The following is a 19,721-nucleotide window of genomic DNA, read 5'->3' on the forward strand; positions in this document are numbered from 1 at the left end:
GAATGGACTGTTTTGTAAACTGGAGCTACGAGCTGACCCTCTGTCCCCCAATCCTCTTTCCCTTCAACAACTCCATTTGACTGCATATGAACATAAGCCCCCCCATATTCTAATTAACTGAGGAGAAGCACTGCTGCGCACATGTAGCATGTTATGAATCTGTAGGTGCATCTTACTATCTGAATAATGCTCTCTATATCAATAGCAGGAAAATACTGCACCATTGACTTCAGACTAGGGATGGGCTCTTGGAAGAAATCTGCCAACTCGAGCATCTATAACGTTAACGATCAATTAATTGATTAATCGCTATGTTTTTATATTGTCTAAAACATGTATACATGGGCAAAATAAAATATATATGTACAATACTATGCAAAAGCCTGTTTTGATAATGGACACGTTTATTTTGAAAGGACAAAGAGACTTCCTGTCAATGGTAAAACTAAATCAAGTGAGGTGATACTGTAAAGATAATGTTTAGGAGTTCAGTGTTTTAGGTTTTAGCCCCCAAAGAGGCATGAGGTTAGTTTTCACAATAATCTTGCATATTTAAATGTGTTTTGTGTTTAAATGAGTTTTTGATTAAATTAAACCTAGTAATTCATGTTAGCAAGGTTTGATACAGTAAGCTAGTTTTGCTCAAATTAATACTATTTCTGTGTGTTCTATAATTGTTATTGCAACTTTCAGTTTGCAAACTGTAACTTTATCCAACTTAATTCTCAGCTCATTGGCTTATTGACGTACGGCCACAGAACTGAGCGCTCAGCCGTGTTTCAGTTCAGTGAGTACTGATAAACAGTCACAGATAAAATAAAAAAATACACATATTGAAAAATTCCACTGATTGATCAAATTCTTAACGACTATTAATCGATCATTGATTAATGATTCCCATCCCTAGTTCAGACCACGTTTTTGTTGGTAAATGGCATGTCATGCCTCAGAATAGTAATGCATCAACAATGTGCCTGACCTGACCACAGATTATTTTAATGTGCTGCCTGTGAAAAGAGTATTAGTAATGACCAGCAATAGTAAACCAGTAATGACTGCTGCATGACTGTGAACCGTTCTGTGCTTTATCTAGTAGTCAAATAAAGCATGTGAGGCAAAGTAGTAAGAGGAATCACAAGCATTGCAAGAAGTTAATATTTCAGAAATTCAAAATCCACTCAAGCAAATATAGGCTACAAAGTCCAGTTAAACAAACTCTTTGACTCCCATAAGGTTCAGTATAGAGGTGGGGAATTTTATACAAGCATGGTTGACAAGATGTAAAAGGCATGTGATAATTTGCGTAGTTTTGGCAAGAAGAAGTTCTGCTTATTGTCATTAGCCTCTTGACTTGGCTGAGAACAAACAGTACTAAATCCTGTTTGAACCTGTTTTTGAGGTTGTTCTTACCGCATTCTAAACAAGCCCACATACAAACACTTTGTCATTACAGTTGTTCTGTTTTAAACATTTCCTTTTGGTTTGCCAAAAAGGCGAAAATTTCCAAAACACAAGGGTTTGTGTTGAAACTAGACAGAAACCAGAGAGAAAGCCAGGCTGTGTCTGGCAGGCCAACCAGAACTTCTTAAGCTTACTTATTTGCGTGTTAGTTTGTTTAATCCATACATAAACTAATCTAAAAACTACACTTTTTCTCACAGGGGTTTAAGTCCCAGACATTACACTGGATAATCCACAGAACACCCTGTAACAATGTCCATATAAACTACTTTTTAGTATAAAAAAAGTTCCAGTTAAAAGCATTCTAGTATGAGGACTATGGATAAGTCAGGACATTGTTTTTGGTAAGAGACATTGAGTTTTATAAATGTTCTCTTTTGTTGAATAAAAAAACATGTCGTTTCTGCCTTTTTATGCTAGTTTGATCGTTGATAAAGGACAAAAAAAGGGAAAGTCGCTCTTTTTTTGTTTTTTTTTTACAATGATGCATATCTTAAAACCTAAATATAAAACTAAAAACTTTCACTGGGTTATAGTAAGAAAAGTTCTTCTGTAATTTGGTTATTGACCCTTCAAAGAGGAACCTTTTTCCCAGGGTAATCATGAATGTTTTAATGACTAAAATATGTAGTGAGAACACATCTGTAGTCGCAGGACTCGGTCCAGTCATGTGGTCATTTGGATTGGGAGCATTCCACATTTCGTGACGGCAACAAAAGAAGAAATACAGCACAAGAACACACCATTCATATTTGTACCAATCTTATAATTTATTTAAATATATTTCATTTTTAGATATATCTATATATGTATGCATTTAACAGCCATTTGATAAATGCCAGTGCTTTAATTTATGGTAGATAGGTGGATTCCTCTTATGCTTACAGTATGTACACATTTCTCTTGTTTCATATGATCTATAGTCTGTACAGTGGAACCCTGTGACAACTCAAATATATAAATATATACTTTACCACGCAAGATCCACGGGAGGGCTGTGGCTTACAACCGCCACTTCCTTTTTTAAATATGTTTTCTTGCAGAGACGCAAAGAAATGTTCATGCAATTAATAATTTAATCACAGTTCTCTCTCAGTGTGAGCACAAGTGGGTGAAACTCTGCCGTGACTGATGGCAGGGGTCTGTGAGAGCTGGTTGTCTGCGTAACAGGTCGTGCGGTCGAAGTAATGTGCTCAACCCACAACACTTAAACACAGCAAACCAATCCAAAAAAACAACAACAATTTCTTAAAGAAATGCACAAAATAAAAATATGCAATCCCTTTTTTTTGGTTTTGGCAACATCTTTTTGGATGCCAGCACGAAATTAGGCCCCGTGTTTGTTTCTCTCAGCCACTTGTTTCTTTCTCCAGTCTTCAGTTACGCCATCTTTTTTATCTTGGGCTGTATTTTTTTGCCCGTGGTGACAGCCAACCATCAAGGCCCCAAGTGGTGGGAGGCAGTAATCCACGCCGTAGCAGAGCAGGCCTCACTGAAGGGCAGTGCTGTGCCTAAAGTCAGTTGGGGTTGGTCAGAGTATTTTAGGCTTCCCTCTTACTGTCCAAGGCACTTTTTCCCAAGTTTCTTTTTCCTCATGAAGAACTTGTGTTTGCTTTCAACCTGCAATGAAGAGGAAACAAAATTCAGCGCTGTCTCCCACCTGACAAAATGATTTGCTTCGAAAAAGGATCACAGTAAATCAAGAAACACTTTCTGGGCTGCTGCTTAGATGCACACATATCACCAGTGTGGACAACCTGATCTTCAGCCCTTACTTAGTAGTATTCTGTTGTATCGTACCGCAATGTAAAAAAAAACCCCCAACAACTCCATTACAAATTACAGTCCTGCATTCAGACTTTTACTCACATGAAAGTACAGACATGTCATCTAAAATGATAACATACAAACTCAAATTTCTCAGTCTAGTTTATATTCATTTTGCACTTATAAAGCTTTTTGTTAAATAGCCATTAGTTTTATTTTTAACCATTAAATCCACACAGGAATATACAAAAATGGGCTTTTCCATATGTTTTTTGTTCTGCATATAAACTGTTTATTGAATTAACAGAAAACCTGTTTTATCGTAATTTATATCATGTTCAAGATATGAAATGGTATTTATCAGGACAGAACATATTAGCCATATCGCCCAGTTCTACTGTTGGGTGGTTTAATGTTAAACAAAAACAATAATTTTATTAAAATAGCAGTGTTTAGTATGCAAGATATCCATCTGTAACAACTAACTAGTAACATTCCCTAAAAATATAGAAGAGATCTAAAATACATCAGTGAAATAGAAATACTAATTATGCGTAATGTATCTTAATCCCACTTTTTTCTTGTACTTTATTTGGACCTTTTTATGCCTGTTACAGGTCTGATTGATCCAATATTTAATTTAGTTTTTGATGAGCTAATAAATATAACACTTTATTATTAGCACTCCATGAAGTACTTCAAATTATCACCAGCTACAACAGAAAATGCTAGTCAGCAGCACATCAGTAATAATAATACACCAATAAAATATATAAAAACACTCATAGACTACTTGGTTATAGTTTTTGTATATTTTACTGGTAATACTTATGTTCTTTTGCTTAAACATATTACAAGGAGGGGCTTTTTTTAACAGTTGTGAAACAGTCTTTCTATATAGTTAGTCTTAGGGCCTGTCCCGAGGTCTGATTACCCCTAAATTTACACAAAAACGATTTAAGGCACGCAGACCGGAAAAGTGAAAGTGCCAGTGAGTAGTACATAGAAGTATATCATTTTGTTTGTGAAATTATATTATGTTATGGCTTATACTGGGGCAGGATCAGCAAAGAGAAAAAGAAAAGATTTGACTACAGAAACCTTAAAGTGATGTTGACAAAACACGAGTCAACCATGGTTTCTCATTCAACGGATGGAGAGATTTTCAGGATTTGAAAGGAATTAAATTGAAATGTCTGTCTCCCTCCGAGACAGGTTTGTAATTTATCTATTTTATATATGTAATACGTTGTGAGACATTGTTTTATTAATAAATGAATTTACATTGATGGCTAAAACAAAGCTAACTTTGTTTCACCTTCGTTATATCAGTTATTAATCTCACAATGCCACAAATAGATACTTCATTGCTATGCAAACAGCGGTTTGAGACAAAAAATAGGATTAAAAATACATCTTTTTTTCACTGTCTTCCAAAACAAATGCCTCGTGAAAACATTACCGCTTTTGACCACAGGGGTCGCCAAAATCGACACAAAAGAAAGTTTCCTATAGTTACTTTAATAAACTTTTAAAATGCCAGATATTTACTTTTTTTTACATTGTTTTGTTATTTTTTTACTTGGGTAGATGATCTAAATACCACCTTTCGAAACATGTGCTCTAGCCTATATATCTTTTAATAGCATAAATCATTTGTTTGAACAAGAGGTGAGTTTATAGCCTTACCATGTGTCTGCTACCCCTCTGTGCACTGTGGGCTGCCGGCTAGCCTCGTGAGAAGCCGCGCACATCTTTTGAAGTCTGAGGAGAGAAGATGAAACAGATTATGAGTGGATGCTTTAAATAAAGCGTGTTGACACTGGACAGGCATTCCTCATTGGTAAGAGCTTACATGCAGGTATCGTGCAGTCTCTGGTGTGGTGGTAGAGTCTGTACACATGCTTCCTGCACTTGGGACTGAAGTAAAGTGGACCTGAAAGGGTAGACAGCAGGATGTCAGAACATTTCCAGATCACCAGCCACCTGCGCTGACATCTGTTTTACACCCATTACACCATGTGAAGCTATCTTTCACCTTCCTCTTTCTTTCTTTTTTTTGCCTCAGCAGTCCTCTGCTCATTCAACAACACTCTGTGTCTTTCCTGGCATGCTTCTCTGACTTTCTTGATGCAAGCATAAGTCACACAGAAGCGTTCTTACCTGTCATATGTTTTATGAATTTCTCCTTCTTTTTCGGATCTCTGGGGAATACAACTGTGGAAGGAGTAAAGACGGATGTCAGATTTAACCTACATCTGCCTTCAAATAGCACATATATTTCAATTCCATCAGGAATCTCAGGAGGGCGTCCATCATTACACCCATGGCATGGATGTTTTTAGAAATGATATGGGTAAACTTTTGTATCAAATGACAAATACAAGGAAACAGGGGATTAGTATAACGACTTTGTTTCACATCTGGTGGCTAGTAGCCGCACAGATACTTTCCAGACATTTCTGCAGCCTCACGAATATCTGCACAACTAGAAACCATTTACCAAAAAACTACTTTTTTTACTACTTCATCCTGTGTTGGTTCCATTATCTGGAATTTCTAACTTGTTAGAATTTGTTACTATCGGGAAAAAATGACACCACATTAAGAGCATTACATTAAAGCAGCAGAATGACAGTGGCCGTGTGTGAGAGGTTATCGATAATGCGTAAAATGACAATTTAAACAGTTTTAAATATTCGTTATCGCGATTAATCGCTATTTTTGACAACACGGGTCTATAATGACATTTGAAAATTGTTTTAACAGGCTATCCTTCTTTATAAGCTAAAGCATTCTCTTATTATCCAAAATAAGGGTCCCGCCCCAGCGACAAGCCGTCACTCACCGACAGCCTGCTCCCCTCTGTCTGTTTTCAAGTTGCGTAAATCCTTTGGTTCCACCTGAGAGCTCCTCTCCCGATTTGTTACGGATGTAAACGGGGCTTCCGTTTTCAAGCTGTGGCGACCCCGGTTCTCCTCCACGTGCCTCACGACCTCCACCATCCGCCTCCAGTCCTGCTGCGCGTCCCTGCCGCCTGCAGCAGCTGCAGCACTCACCGGGGCCGCCGAGGGCGCGCTCTCGCTGGAGTGGCTGGTCAGCGTGCACATCAGTAGCACCAGTCCCATAGTGACGTGCTTACGCAGTCCGCTCATAGCTCCCGTGGAGAGAGAAAGAGGGGGTGAAAAAAGTGAACTCCTTTTCCGACGTCTCTGGGGAAAAAAAAGTTGAACCGGAGACCTGAAGGAGAGATCGAGCATAAATCTCAAATCAAAGTGTATTTCATGTCATTTAATGACCCAGATCCCCATTACACCCGCTGTGAACACGCTGAAGGGATAGTTTAACTGCTGACTGACAGACCACACTTTTACTATGAGCCTCAAATCTGTTCTAAAGCTATTATGCTTTATTTCTCGATTAAAGAAAATCGAAGTTGACAAGCAAATTAACAGCATGGAGCCACTAGGACCACTTTGTGTAACCACTTTGGCTTTACTCATTCCATCTTAATGTTACACATGATATTTTCCAGTTTTCCAGATTGTAGTTAACCCAACTTTGCTTTTATAGCCTATATAAAAAATGTGTTTTCCCCGCTTTTTCTTTCCCACTGAATACTATTTAATAGGCTACATGTGTGATTGTAGTCTGTTTTAGTGACACTATTGTGGATTTTCTTTTTTCTTTTTTGGACTAAAGAACAAGCTGCAAAAATATAAGATCACACGAGCAAGAGCAGCAAGACATAAGAACAAATTGTTTTTTATCCGAAGTGTTGAGATAGTAATAAAAAATAAATTACCTGATGTAGGCTGTTCAAAAACTACCGGTCTGTGCGTCCAACAAGGATAAAAATGAAAATAAACAACTGTGCGCAACTTTCCTGCTCCTGCCCGGTCCGAAAGACTGTATGTCCACTTAGAGTCAGCTCTTCTGTAGGAGAAATCTTCGGAAGTCATACGAGTATTCGCTGAGCATCCGTGGTCATCCTCTGATCACCGAGAGTGGACAAACAGCTCCAAGATCTCGTGTTCGTCCTGGCTGAGGCAGCGGATCAGCTCACTTTTATTCTGTCTCGCAGACGCGGTGACCTGTCCCTTGTGGGTTTACTCCGCCGCGTCTGTGATAATAATAAGACGCATTATTGGCACTCCTGAAGCGGAAAGTCCACTTGAGTTGACTGACCATCACTTGGACGCCGTGTGAAGTTCTCTGCGGCCCCCTCCTTTCCGTTACTCCATTTATCTGTGCGATACGCAGTTACAGGAAGCGTTTTTCCCAGTAATACTTCCAATGAAATATTCAATCAGCCCAGCACACAGCACAGATACCGGCATCGTGGTTGAACAGCCTCCATATCCTTCTTGTGACTCTCTTAACTTCATTAAGAGCCATTGCGCACTTTACATCCGTCATGGGGATTGAAACACAATCACGCACCGCTTAAGGATGATTCTTTGAAAATTAATTACGCACGCTTTTCCAAAACTTATTCCATTGTAGTATCTGGTCAGAACAACTCGACTACTCAGCATAGTTGTGGTTTAGCCGACAGAAGCTTTCCCCTCAGATTAGTTTAGCCTCCTGGGGCAGCTTTCTTTAAGTCAGGGCGTGCAATTGGCTCCCATGTTTCCCCCCTCAAATCTGACTGACCAGTAAGGCTTGAGTGGTATAATCTGCTGTGAAAACAGGGCGAGGGAAATTCGCATGTTTCAGATGTATGTCAGTGCAGCGCCACACAGTAAAAACAGCAACATGTATACATTTAGAACATGATTTTAAACTTTGTGACAATCTCCACGGGAGTCTTGTAGCCGTGCGTAAAACCTTGGTGCTGAAAGGACAGCGCGCTCTGTCACCCAGCTCGAAAGCGGCAATGCTCTGTAGCGGCAGGATTTCTATTGACCCAAAGTATGGATATTTAGTTTCCTTGGTGATTCACACCAGCGTGACTTATCCTGTATTTTTTTTGTTGCAGATGAGACAGAATGATTCAAACATTTTGGAGGTGAAATGAGAAATCCAATAACATCAATCATCAGTGGGGTTTGAAAAAGGGGTTATTCCAAAGACTTTTTGTTTGTTTGGGCAGCAAATGTGCCTTGAAGATTTAAGTGAATTCAGATTTTTGCTGATTATTGTAAACCTAGTGAAGATAATTGGTCAGTTTAGGAAAAGGTAGTAACACACATCCGCTGCTGAAGTGTGCAGAGCCTGGCCTCTGACCTGCCAGTACAAGACTAGATAGAAGGATTCTTAAGGGTCCTTTCAAGGAAATTTGTCCAAACATAGCCTCATACATGCATAGATACATGAGTATGTTACATACCACAAACTACATGATTTACATACCTATACAGATACCCATGTGACACTTTTTGTTGATCAATGGGATGGAGCCCGGGACTTAACTCCTGCCATTGTGTGTCCATTTTTTTTATTATACTCAACAGTGTTTATCATGAACATTAGGATTAAAGATAGAGTGCAACCCCCATTCAACACATTAAATGTTGTAAAACTTGTAATATCCTCTTCATTCAATGCAATATTAGAAGTGTATTTAACCATCAGTGGCTTTGATATATGAATTTCCCTCTCTAAAGGCATGTTTTATGTATTTTGGTCATTCTAGACTGCAAATATTCCACATATATGCATTCATCCATTTAATATCAGAATAAATCAACATTTCTTCACATTCACTGAATATACTGCAATGAAAGGCAGCAGTTTCAGCAGAGGGCGCCATTATGCAATCACTTCACATTCAAATCCTCCAAATGTTCATTTTTTTCTGCCTCATACCTCTTGTGAATATTTCTTATATATTTAAATGTAAAGTGCATTAAAACAGCATGCTCAATTTACACTATGAAATAAAATGCATGGGGGAAAGAAAAGATCATTTCTGAGTTCAAATGGCCTCTAAAGACAAAGTAAGATTAATGTTTTCATAATGGTCCGGATTTTGGAGAATATCTATTGTAAATGTGTACTTTGGCAATGTTCAGTGAGTTCCCTTCATACCTTTGATTGATGCTTTAATATCTTGGAGCTCAGCATGTCTCATGTACACTGAAAAGTTTGACATCTTGAAGACAACAGCAGAAATTATTAACAGGCGGATAACCTTGTTTAACCCGGTTCTCACTCTCATACAGTTGCATGACCATGTCACATGTAAACCTGCGTTGCCCAGTATGTGTAAGTCAATGAGTCACATTCATGTGGTAAACCTCACAGATGGCGGTCACTGGTTTCAACACGATGATGGTCTATTTCTACTTTCCCTCGTGAACTCCCGGTGATTTTATTCCTTCGCAAGATGTTTTAATTAATCCATCAGAGGAGGATGTGGTCCTCTTCCCATAAACGTGCCTCTTGCTTCCTGAATTTCGTGTCCAAGTTATAAATTTCACTTCACTTTTTCTGTGATGTTGGCCACAGCAAAGGAACCTGCTTCAATAATCAAGGGTGTTGAAAACAGTTTAATTTAATATGATTTCAAATCCAACATGTTTTTAATTATTTGAAAGTGGAAAGTATTTACTCTAATTTGCTGAAAGGAATTTGTTTTTCACAAAAATGTAGTAAAGGCCCAGCTAAGTAACCTGTTTCTCTCTCTTTATTTTTATGAATACACTTATTCCCTCCCCAAAACTTATCACTTAGACTTATCACTGTCCTGTCAGACCTCCTCTCCATGTGTTTTTGGTCATAAAACATCCTCCTTTTAGATAAAAAAAAAAAGATACTTCATGCCTCATAAGACTCTAGATTCTTGATCTCTTCATTTTACCTTTCACCGCTTCTCTGTATTTCTCCTCATATTTTCAGCAGATGTTTGACTTTTACTTTGCTCTAACTTAAGTTGTTGTTAAATTATAAGTTGTGCATCAGTGCACTTGGTTAGCTCATGTACTGGATATAGACACTTTAGACACCTATGAAGAAGCAGAGTTGATAGTTGGATACATCTGTAAAGTGGGGATATGATATGTGTAGTTGGCAAGCACCTGCAGAGAAAAGGAAGTGCATTAGATAGCTTCAAGGTGCACTTGTTTTCCTAATAATAAACAAAAACGATGTGTCACTGTTACTCAACAAAAGAAATTGTGTATAGTCTGCCTCTAACAGACCATTTTCTTCACTGTAAAACATTTGCAAAGCTGAATTTTTAAATAACGAATTGTAAATCAAGCACGGTTGACATTCAGCTTTTGTTTCTTGTGTTTCCTCGTACAAAACTAATAGAAAACAGCTTCATAGTGCTACTAGAGGACCTGTTCGCCCTGAGGACCCAGAGGTGATTGTGACTAATCCGTCTCACCCTGCTCATAAACTTTTTGAGTCACTCCTCTGTGGTCTCTCAGGACTAATGGTGCATTTGTGTTTTCCTCAGATGTCCCAGTGTTGGGAATTACCAAAAATTATAAAGAGTTGCATTTGATAGCTCGAAGCCAAACACATTTTCTTTCCATAAAAACACTCTAATTTTGCTTTACCTGACTTGTAATTAGGTTATCGTCCACCATGTTTCTACATAATATGATGTCAACTTAGCAAGTTGTGTACCAACATTTTCACTGACTTCTGAGTCATTGTTCAGACTTGACTATCTACTTTCTTGTCAAAATGGTAAGGCGTTATAAAAGAAGTAAGTTAGGCAAAAACTAAAAAAATAAAAAAAACGTAATCCACAAAGCGTGAGCCTCCGAAGTTACGTAAAAGGTAATTTACTTTTGTTTCCACACGGGACATGAACCCTGTCCTTCTGGTTGAAAGTCCGCCGTTTGTTTGACCCATTCACCTCCCCTTCCTCCCACCTGGAGTTTGACATCCGCCATTTAAACTCTGCATTGCTGTCTATCATTATTACTATGTCAGCAAGATGACGGCGGAGGACAGTCTGAAATGTAAATGTGATTTGTATTTTCCTGCCTGTACAAATGCCCTTTATTGCCCTTTTTTAGGAGAGACCAGTCTTACATTGCCATTTAACCGCTAGCAATCCAGTTGGCGGTCAGTGAGACACGTGACTGAAAAACATGGATGAAACACCTCCTGTGTTGACCCATTGTAACATCTTACTCAGTGCAGCCATAAAAAGTTTAATAGGTCATCCCTCATGACCAATACTGTAAATATCTGAAGCCCTCTCGAGCCATTAAAATGTGTGTTGATCTGCCAATGTCATCGTCATTGTCTTGTGTTGTCAAAATGAAAAATGAGTTCTTGTTTCCTGATTGCAAAATTGCTATCAATGACGCTGATACAGCTGAGCCAACAAGAAATGTGTTCCTCATCTAACGCTTCTGAATGGAGGCAATGTGAAAACACTTCACACCAGAATGAGAAGAGGAGAAACTCCCAGAAGCGGCAGCTCTCCTGGATAAACTTTAGGAAAAGAGATATCTTTCAGCAGTCCGATCATTATAAACCATTCTCTGCATTTAAAAAGGGTCAAGTGGACAACCTGCACATCTTCCTAATGACTGATAATGATTAGATTTTAATAGCGTTTTTATTATGATGTGGAATTTGCGATCTCATAGGAACTGCAGCTCCCAGTTTAAATTTTTCATCCTTCAAACATGTCATTCAGCTATTAAATATGGAGGTTATGAATGGGCTACCTGATGACTAAAGTACTAAATACTTGGATCTTGTCGACAGACACATCTGGCAGGGCTTCGTAGCTGAACTTGGCATTCAAAACACACTTTGCCTTGTCAACTGCTTGCTCCCTGACACAACCTGCAGAAATGCATCAAAACAATTAGTTGCCTTAAAATTAATTTGTGTTAAAGTTATTATTTATTTGACTTTGACATTCCTAACTTTATCCCCTTGACTTAGACTGTGAAAGAGACTTTAGTTGATCATTTTGAGGTACATTGGCTTTCCCAGTGCAAACTCTTAAATAGCCCTTATTAAAAACCACCATATCCAAACTGTCGTAAAATTATACTAGCTAAATCCAGATTCATTTCCCATCTGTTTTTCTTTTTTTTAAGGTAAACTCCGGCCCACTGTGTTGCAAGGACTAAGCCTTAGTGGTATGCACTCTACCGGTTTAGTCACCGGGACACCCCTGCAAACTGTTTTTCATTTGATAAACATTATAATAAGAGGAAATGGCCTTTTAATTTCTCTGGGTAAAAGTCAATTATCTTGAGACAAAAAGACAAATGAAACAAAAATAACCCACCAAGGTTGTTCTGCGCCTTTTCAATGCAATACCTCTTGGTATCATAATTATTATTTAGTTTTATTGTTGCAATCTAATCCCCTTCTGGTTTGAGAAAGTCCAGATAGATAAGTAAGATACACATGTTCGTCATTAGCGGTTGGAGTCAAGAAGGTGCAGTGAGAGTGAAAGTAATGTTTCTTTAGCACTTTGTGTCTTCAGAGGAATCTGTTTGAGAGTTGAAGGTGAGCGGGCTGTGGTTGGCGCAACTTGTGCAATCTCCATCTGGCTGCCAACGTTGTATTCCTTACTGTACTCACTGCAAGGATAAAATCACACCCTCTGTGCGAGTGGAAGGGCAACTAAGGTGAAACCCTGCAAATGCTTTATTGTTTTTGTCATTGTAAGCAGCTCATTCTGTGAGCATAATCAAAGCTGGAAACATGCGAATTATGCTAAAACACACAAACAATAATTGAATCCATGCCGCATGATTGATGATTATATTAAAATGTTCTTTCCTCTGCATCATAATGTACTAGCTCACGACTCAGGAATGACACTTTAGCTGTCAGTGTAATTGGGGTCTGAGTAGTGAGCAATGACTGTTAGACCTTTGGGAAAGCAGCCACTAGTTGGAGACAACTCTTTTGGTTGATTTGACATTTTTATTGTCCAACAAGGAGTGTGGGGGCTCACTGTTGTTTAGTCAATTAGTATGACGGACTCTTTATGTGATGAAAAGAAAAATTCAGTTTTCTTACCGTTGCAGCTATACATGATTATAGAGAAACAACTGCGATCCAGGATGCACTGAGGTCAGAAAGTCTTCCTCCGTAGGGCATCTCGGCACCAATGGAGGTGTATGGACTAATACTTTAACCTTTTTTTGACCAGAGCCACAACCAGCTCTGAACCTGTTTGCTTTTCCACAGGCTCTAGAGCGACATCATTACGTCACTGTAATAACAAGTAACAACAGACTACATGTCTCTACAACTCATCTGTGCTGCAACACTAGCCCTCTAACGTTAGCACGTTATCCATCACCTGCTAACGTTAGCATGCTAGCTCGCCCAAATCAATCACATTGCAATTAAACAAATCAAATAAATGAGTGATACACGTTTAAGTTGGTCTCGCTCAATGGCACTGAGTTGGTCTTGGTCTTCCTAGCCCACTAACGTTAGCACGCTTGTGATAGCCCGCTAACATTAGCGTGCTTTCGATCGCCTCAATCACACAATCACATTGCAGTTAAACAAATCAAATAAATGAATCATACACTTTTAGTTGGTCTCTCTCAAGGGCACCAAGTTGGTTCTGTTGGTCAGATAACCCTGTTCCCAACCCCAGAGTTTTCCCGTCTGGGACCCAGCTTTTCGGCGGTGGAAAACCAAAGAATCGTTGGCAATTTTGCACCGGCCAGGAACTGGCTCTGGTCGAAAAGCCCTATTAGTGACAGGAAACAGCATATTTACCTGTCAGAGCAGGAACAACAGGTGCGGATAAATATCATCAGCCATGGTTCCATTCTATCTTGGCCACTCATTAAAACAGTGCCAGAAAGACCTGCCACTGGTACACAGAAACAGAGTGCAGCTGTTGTTCATGTTAGTAAAGACAAATGCATTCTTCCTGCTATTACAGGCATATTAATGGGGCATGGAGAGCAGGAACAAGAACGCAAACAGCTCATTTGCTCATATAGTGTTTGAAACAGTTACTTACGAGACATCTGATTTAGATCAATGGGAGAGATAATTATATACAAGCAAGATATGTAGATAGGAAAATTGTGGTTGACAGCACATATGACGGTTATGTCAGTGTAACGTGAAGAAAAACAGAAGTGCAACTGGCACAAGTAGTGCAAGGGTGAATGCCTCCAAAAAGGAATTTAAAGCAGACCGAAAGCCCATTGAATCAAACCATCTAATCAGATACTGTGTTGTAAAGGTGCATCCACAACACGTACAGAGGTTGTAGTGGGCTTTTAAAACTAACAAACTAGTATCAAATTAAGGTGTTAGATCTAAGGAATGCATTGATGTTGTAATATCTTGTTGGGAACTGGGTGAAATAAAGCAGCAGATTAAGTGAGGGAAAAACTGACAAATTACCCTTGACTTCTGACCTCAAGATATCTGAATGACAATGGCTTCTATGAGTACCCAGTAGTCTCCCGTTTACAGACATGCCCACTTGCTAATAACATTCAGAAAAAGCAGTTTCTCAAGCAGCACAAATTTGTTATTTTCGCATATTATATTTGAATATTTTTCTGCATACTGGGGTCCCAGACAGTCATCATAAACAGGAATTGCAAAAAATTGGGTATGACTGTAAAGAGACTGCTGTGGATTCAAAGAGCCCATTTTATTCATGTCTGATGATAGCTCCGACTGTTCAGCAATTTCAAAAAGTCAAAAAAAATTTTTTATTGAACATTAAATATAATTTCAGTTGCCAATTCAAGAGAACATATCTGTCATTTTGCACAGTTTACCCTACCCTAATTTGTTAAAGAAAAGAAAGAGAAAAGAGAAAATATATTTCATAGTTTAGTGTATATATATATTTTTTAAATATGCATTAAGTGCTTAGTTTGTATTTTGAAGTTGCACCCTGCCTCAGGAATGTTGTCTGAGAAATAATTAAGGAATCTTTTTCAGTCATAATTTGTCTGTAAAATCATTCTGTTAAAAAAAAAAAAATTGTGAGAAAATCGTATTATTAACCCTGTATTGGAAATCGTATGGAAACGTGAGTTGAGTGTATCTTTACTTCCCTAATAATGAATGAATGAACATCATGTTGAGAGCTTGTAAAATCCTACCGAGATATTACAAGAAGCTCTATGGGTTATGACACTAATAACATAAACAGAGACAAAACTATGTTATTTAACATATATTTTATTCCCTTCTTGTAAGGGAACTCTGAGGGACTGTTTGGTTCAAAAGGTGTTGTCCATCAGCCGACTACTGGCCGCCAGAATCCGTGTGAATGCATTGGCATGACTGTTAAGGCTACATAATTGCCAACGCTGAATTATATATTACTGAATAATACACAAAGAAACCCACCCTAAACACAAACACTTTCTAATCACTCCCCACTGACAGGAGGCTGTGGTCAATTAGGACCTCACGCCACAATAACACTTTCTTCCCATTTGGCCTTGTTGATGCACTGACATCACGACCACGGCCCGGGACCCCCACTGACAGCTGTCTCTATGCATTACATTAATGCACATTTTAGACTGTTACATTGCCCATTCTCTCTGTACTGTGACCTTTTGCATATCCTCTGATCAATACTGTTTGGCTCTCTCTTTCTAAAACAGTTATCTTGTATTGTATATATTACAACAAGAAACATTTCTTGTATGTATGAAAATGCTCTTGGCAATAACTCTGATTGTGAATTATCTCTCTCTCTCTCTCTCTCTCTCTCTCTCTCTCTCTCTCTCTCTCTCTCTCTCTCTCTCTCTCTCTCTCACACACACACACACACACACACACGCAGCGTCAGCTCCCCCACCCTATTATTATTCAGGGATTTGAGTCATTTGGGTTCAGTCTTGTGTTTTAGTTTAATGACTCACTGGAATTCAAAGATCGCTCTTCTGTATTAGTTATGTTATGGAGCCGATTATATTCTTCTATGTATGGGTTGACAATGTCTGTCTGTCTGTCTGTCTGTCTGTCCGTCCGTACATATCTCTGTTTCCTGTATTGGATTACTAGAAGGCTGAATAGAAAGAATGCTTGTCTGTGCCAACATGCATCCATATGTTGAGCGTGTAAAATTGCAGTACAGGAACAGGAAGTACAGGAACAGTTTCTGACGAGAAAAAAATAGCTGAAATACCTTCCAAGGATCACATTTCATACATCTGTTTTTATCTTGACGTGACACTTTCTGTGAGAGCTCAATATCCTCCTCTTCGATTGGTGGGTGGGACTTATCAAAATAAAAGATATACATTTTATTGTATAACTATAATCACTGCAGGTATGCATTGAAGTACACAACACAACATTTCAAGATCTGAATGGTTCTTGTTATAGTGGAAATAACATTTAAATTATGATTATGTGAGCATATATTATAAAATGATGTGTACTTGATTCACATGTGCACTCAAGTCTGTAAAGTTGAGAAACAAAGTGTTTACACTGGCGTGATGGCTTGCAAAACAAAAAAAACAATTTCCCAAACAATTTTTCAAAATCACTGAAATCATTTGTGAGTCATTAATAACAATTTTGCTGTGCTCCCACTGAGGCATGATAATAAAATGAGACCACACTCATCCCTCTCATCCCAAAAATATTTTGGCCGTTGTTAACAAGCCTGGTTTATGAATTTCAGAAGGTTGGACAATACATGATCCATTCTGTTGAAGTTATATGCACTTTTTTTTTTCATAGAACAGCTACCTTTAAACATGTGCAGAGAAGCTGGTGAAGGAGAAAATTAGATAGACACAGCTGAGAATAAGGTCAAACTTTTAAAATGGAACAATAAACACCTGGACGCTCGTAATTAATCTGTGTGTCTTTATGCAATATGTAATTATGGACGTTTGATGGTATTTTCTCTAGGGATGTACCCAAAATCTAATTGACAGTCATAAGCTATCCTCCCAAAAAAAAATGGCAGCGCCACGCCAGTTCTCACTGTTTATGCAATAGAGAGTGATCACATCTGCTGTTACAATCATTTAATTATCACGGCAGTCCTGGGAGACAAATGAGAAAACAAATGATTGGTGATTGGTGATTGATATGGTGTTGATTGTTTTCTCTCCAGTGTTTATGATTTAAGGCATTCTAATCCCAACCCGTCAGATATTGATGCTTTGTCACGGCCCTCAGCACATGGAACAATACTTTGCTTTGGTTTAAATGTGTCTTGGACGTTTCACTTTCTTTCTGCAGGCATCATGACCTTTCAATCGGTTTAACACACAATACAGATGCTGTAGACATTCAGTCGCAGTGTAATGATTCCAGCAATAAATTAAAGTTTACCCTACTCCTGTTATAAAATTCTGTATGAGTAAAGTCTGGATCTCATGTTCTCTCAGTCAGCTCAAAACAAAAACATTAGGAAAAGGAAAATAAAACTCGTCTGAGCCAATTCTGTTGGCCGACTTTATCTTTTGATCATCTCTGGGTTTTTGGTGCATGTGCCTGTCTATGCATAATTACTAGGCTACTAATGTGTGTTTGCTATTATTTGATTACTGTCCCACTGAGCGCCTGTGTGGGATCCTTTGGCTGAACACTATTTGGTTGAGCTCTCCTTAAGGCTGCAGACATGATTGGGATTGTGTCGTTGGCCGACACAGACAGAGCACATGTTCGCTGCACGCTATTAGTACAAATGGCCAGATTAGTGTTGCTCCGCATATTCAGCTAACTTTGAAGTGTCTCCCACATCTGTATGAAATGCTAATATGCTAAACATTAAGGGCGTGATGATTGAAAGCTGGGGTCGATAGTTTGCTGGCAGTGGTTGAATAGAACCAAGCTTTACTTGAGTATTAACATTTGATGCTATACTTTGCAGATTGAGAGTGTTTATTTTGTTATCAAATCAACTAAAACAAGCTATATATTATTATAGGTTAAGCTACTGAATTATAATATATATATATATATATATATATATATATATATATATATATATATATATATATATATATATATATATCATTAGTCATACATTTCCTCTGAAAACACACCACTTTGAAAAATCCATAATATATGTAATTCTAAATAAAGAAAAAAAGTACTTTAAGTACACATTGATGATGCCACTTTTATACTTCCAGTTTTAAGTAAAGATTTTAATGCAATGTTTTACTAGTAGTTCAGTATTTTTACACTTGCAACTTTTACTTAAGCTCCGACTACTTCTTCTCTCTCTGTTTGTTAGTTTAGTATCAGAGTCTCACAAAACAAATGCGACAACACTGTGGAATTTGTTTGTTTAGGCAAGATGATCCAATGTATCTCGATTTCAAATTTCCGGGACAGCAGATTTACCATGTTTACTTATTTTAGAGAGCTGAAGAGATGACAGAAAGACAAGAAAACTGCGCTGAGGCAATACCCAGTACTTTGGAAGTCAAATGAATCCCATGCCACTCAGAGCATCCTGACAGCAGCCCCTGACCTCATACAGTATCACTCTCTTCTTTGGTATCCACACATGATTAGTCATGCCTCATTGTATCTGATCCGATGTCTCCTGAGGGTCTTGATAACTAACTGGCCTCTAATAATGTGCTGAAGCATGCCTGAAAAATCTATATTGCAGTTCTGTATCGAGTCGCACTGTGTGTTTGCAGGAGCTCTTCCCAGATGTTGTCCTTCCTGGGAGCGATTGATACTAACACACTTTTGCAGGGCTTTTAGATCCCATGTCAACATTGCTAACATGGGATCTAAAAGCTTGAGAGAGAGAGAGAGAGAGACAGAGAGACAGAGAGGGAGAAAAATGAGGTTGCCTCAGCTCAGTGTTTGTAAATGTTTGAGAGAGCGAGAGCTTTGTAAATGGAATTTCCCCTGGGAGAATAAATGGTATGGTTTTGTATTCGATTACTATGGAAAGTGTGCTTGCTGGTGCCAGCATGCATCCATATGTTGAGCATGCAAAATGACATGAAATGTGCAAAACAAGAAGTACAGGAACAGTTTCCAAAGAGAAAGTAAACTGAAATACCTTCCAAGAAATACATTTCATTTTAATATCAGATCAGAGATGTTAATTAATTCCTAGAAGATGTGTATATATGTGTGTTTGTGTGTGTGTGTGTATTCTCTAGAAAAGGCCTCACCATCGCTGCACGGAAATTGCACTCAGAGACGGATCAGTTACTGTGGCTGCAGCCATCGTCTAAGAGCCAGTTCTGTGGAAGAACTGTAGTACTTCTATCCTAATGTATGACGCCACGGCTCCCAGATGACATCTGTACTTCACACATACACAAAGGTTTTATTAAAATCCTATCAAGAAAGCTAATCCACAACTTTGTGCTCTGATGATCAGAGGCCAGTCTTTGTCCCTGTCTGAACTATTGAGAAAATAACTGAAGAAATTCACAAACAGTCCACACATTTTTCAGCAGATCAGGTTGATGTAATAATCCTCTGACAGCCTATACAGTCGGGCCTGCATGTGACCCTGAAGGAGGGATTATAAAAAGCAGCAAGTTATTTGTAAGCAGCCACTTCCAGAAAGGATTTTTGTTGTTGAACAATGCATGTTCAAATGT

At 38.4% G+C, this 19,721-nt stretch overlaps 1 protein-coding gene across 1 annotated transcript; it reads right to left on the bottom strand.

Moving 5' to 3' along the window:
• Positions 1-2,250: 2,250 nt before the first annotated feature.
• LOC131991360 (ALK and LTK ligand 2-like) lies at positions 2,251-7,306 on the bottom strand. The gene is made up of 6 exons (XM_059356747.1): positions 7,034-7,306; positions 6,077-6,468; positions 5,392-5,445; positions 5,084-5,164; positions 4,918-4,992; positions 2,251-3,081 (listed from the first exon to the last, which is right to left on the bottom strand). Exons 2-5 carry the CDS (start codon positions 6,381-6,383, stop codon positions 4,928-4,930), a joined length of 507 nt encoding a protein of 168 aa, XP_059212730.1. The 5' UTR covers positions 6,384-6,468; positions 7,034-7,306; the 3' UTR covers positions 2,251-3,081; positions 4,918-4,927.
• Between the last annotated feature and the right edge of the window lie 12,415 nt (positions 7,307-19,721).

Source organism: Centropristis striata, chromosome 18 (genome assembly GCF_030273125.1).
Source record: "Centropristis striata isolate RG_2023a ecotype Rhode Island chromosome 18, C.striata_1.0, whole genome shotgun sequence".
In the NCBI taxonomy this organism is placed as follows: Eukaryota; Metazoa; Chordata; class Actinopteri; order Perciformes; family Serranidae; genus Centropristis; species Centropristis striata.

Coding starts and splice junctions, on each gene's coding strand:
- LOC131991360 (XM_059356747.1), bottom strand. CDS start 6,383: ATGAGCGGACTGCGTAAGCACGTCACTATGGGACTGGTGCTACTGATG. Junction 5,446..6,076: donor CAGAGGGGAGCAGGCTGTCG/GTGAGTGACGGC, acceptor CTCCTTCCACAG/TTGTATTCCCCAGAGATCCG. Junction 4,993..5,083: donor AGACTGCACGATACCTGCAT/GTAAGCTCTTAC, acceptor TTCTCTCCTCAG/ACTTCAAAAGATGTGCGCGG.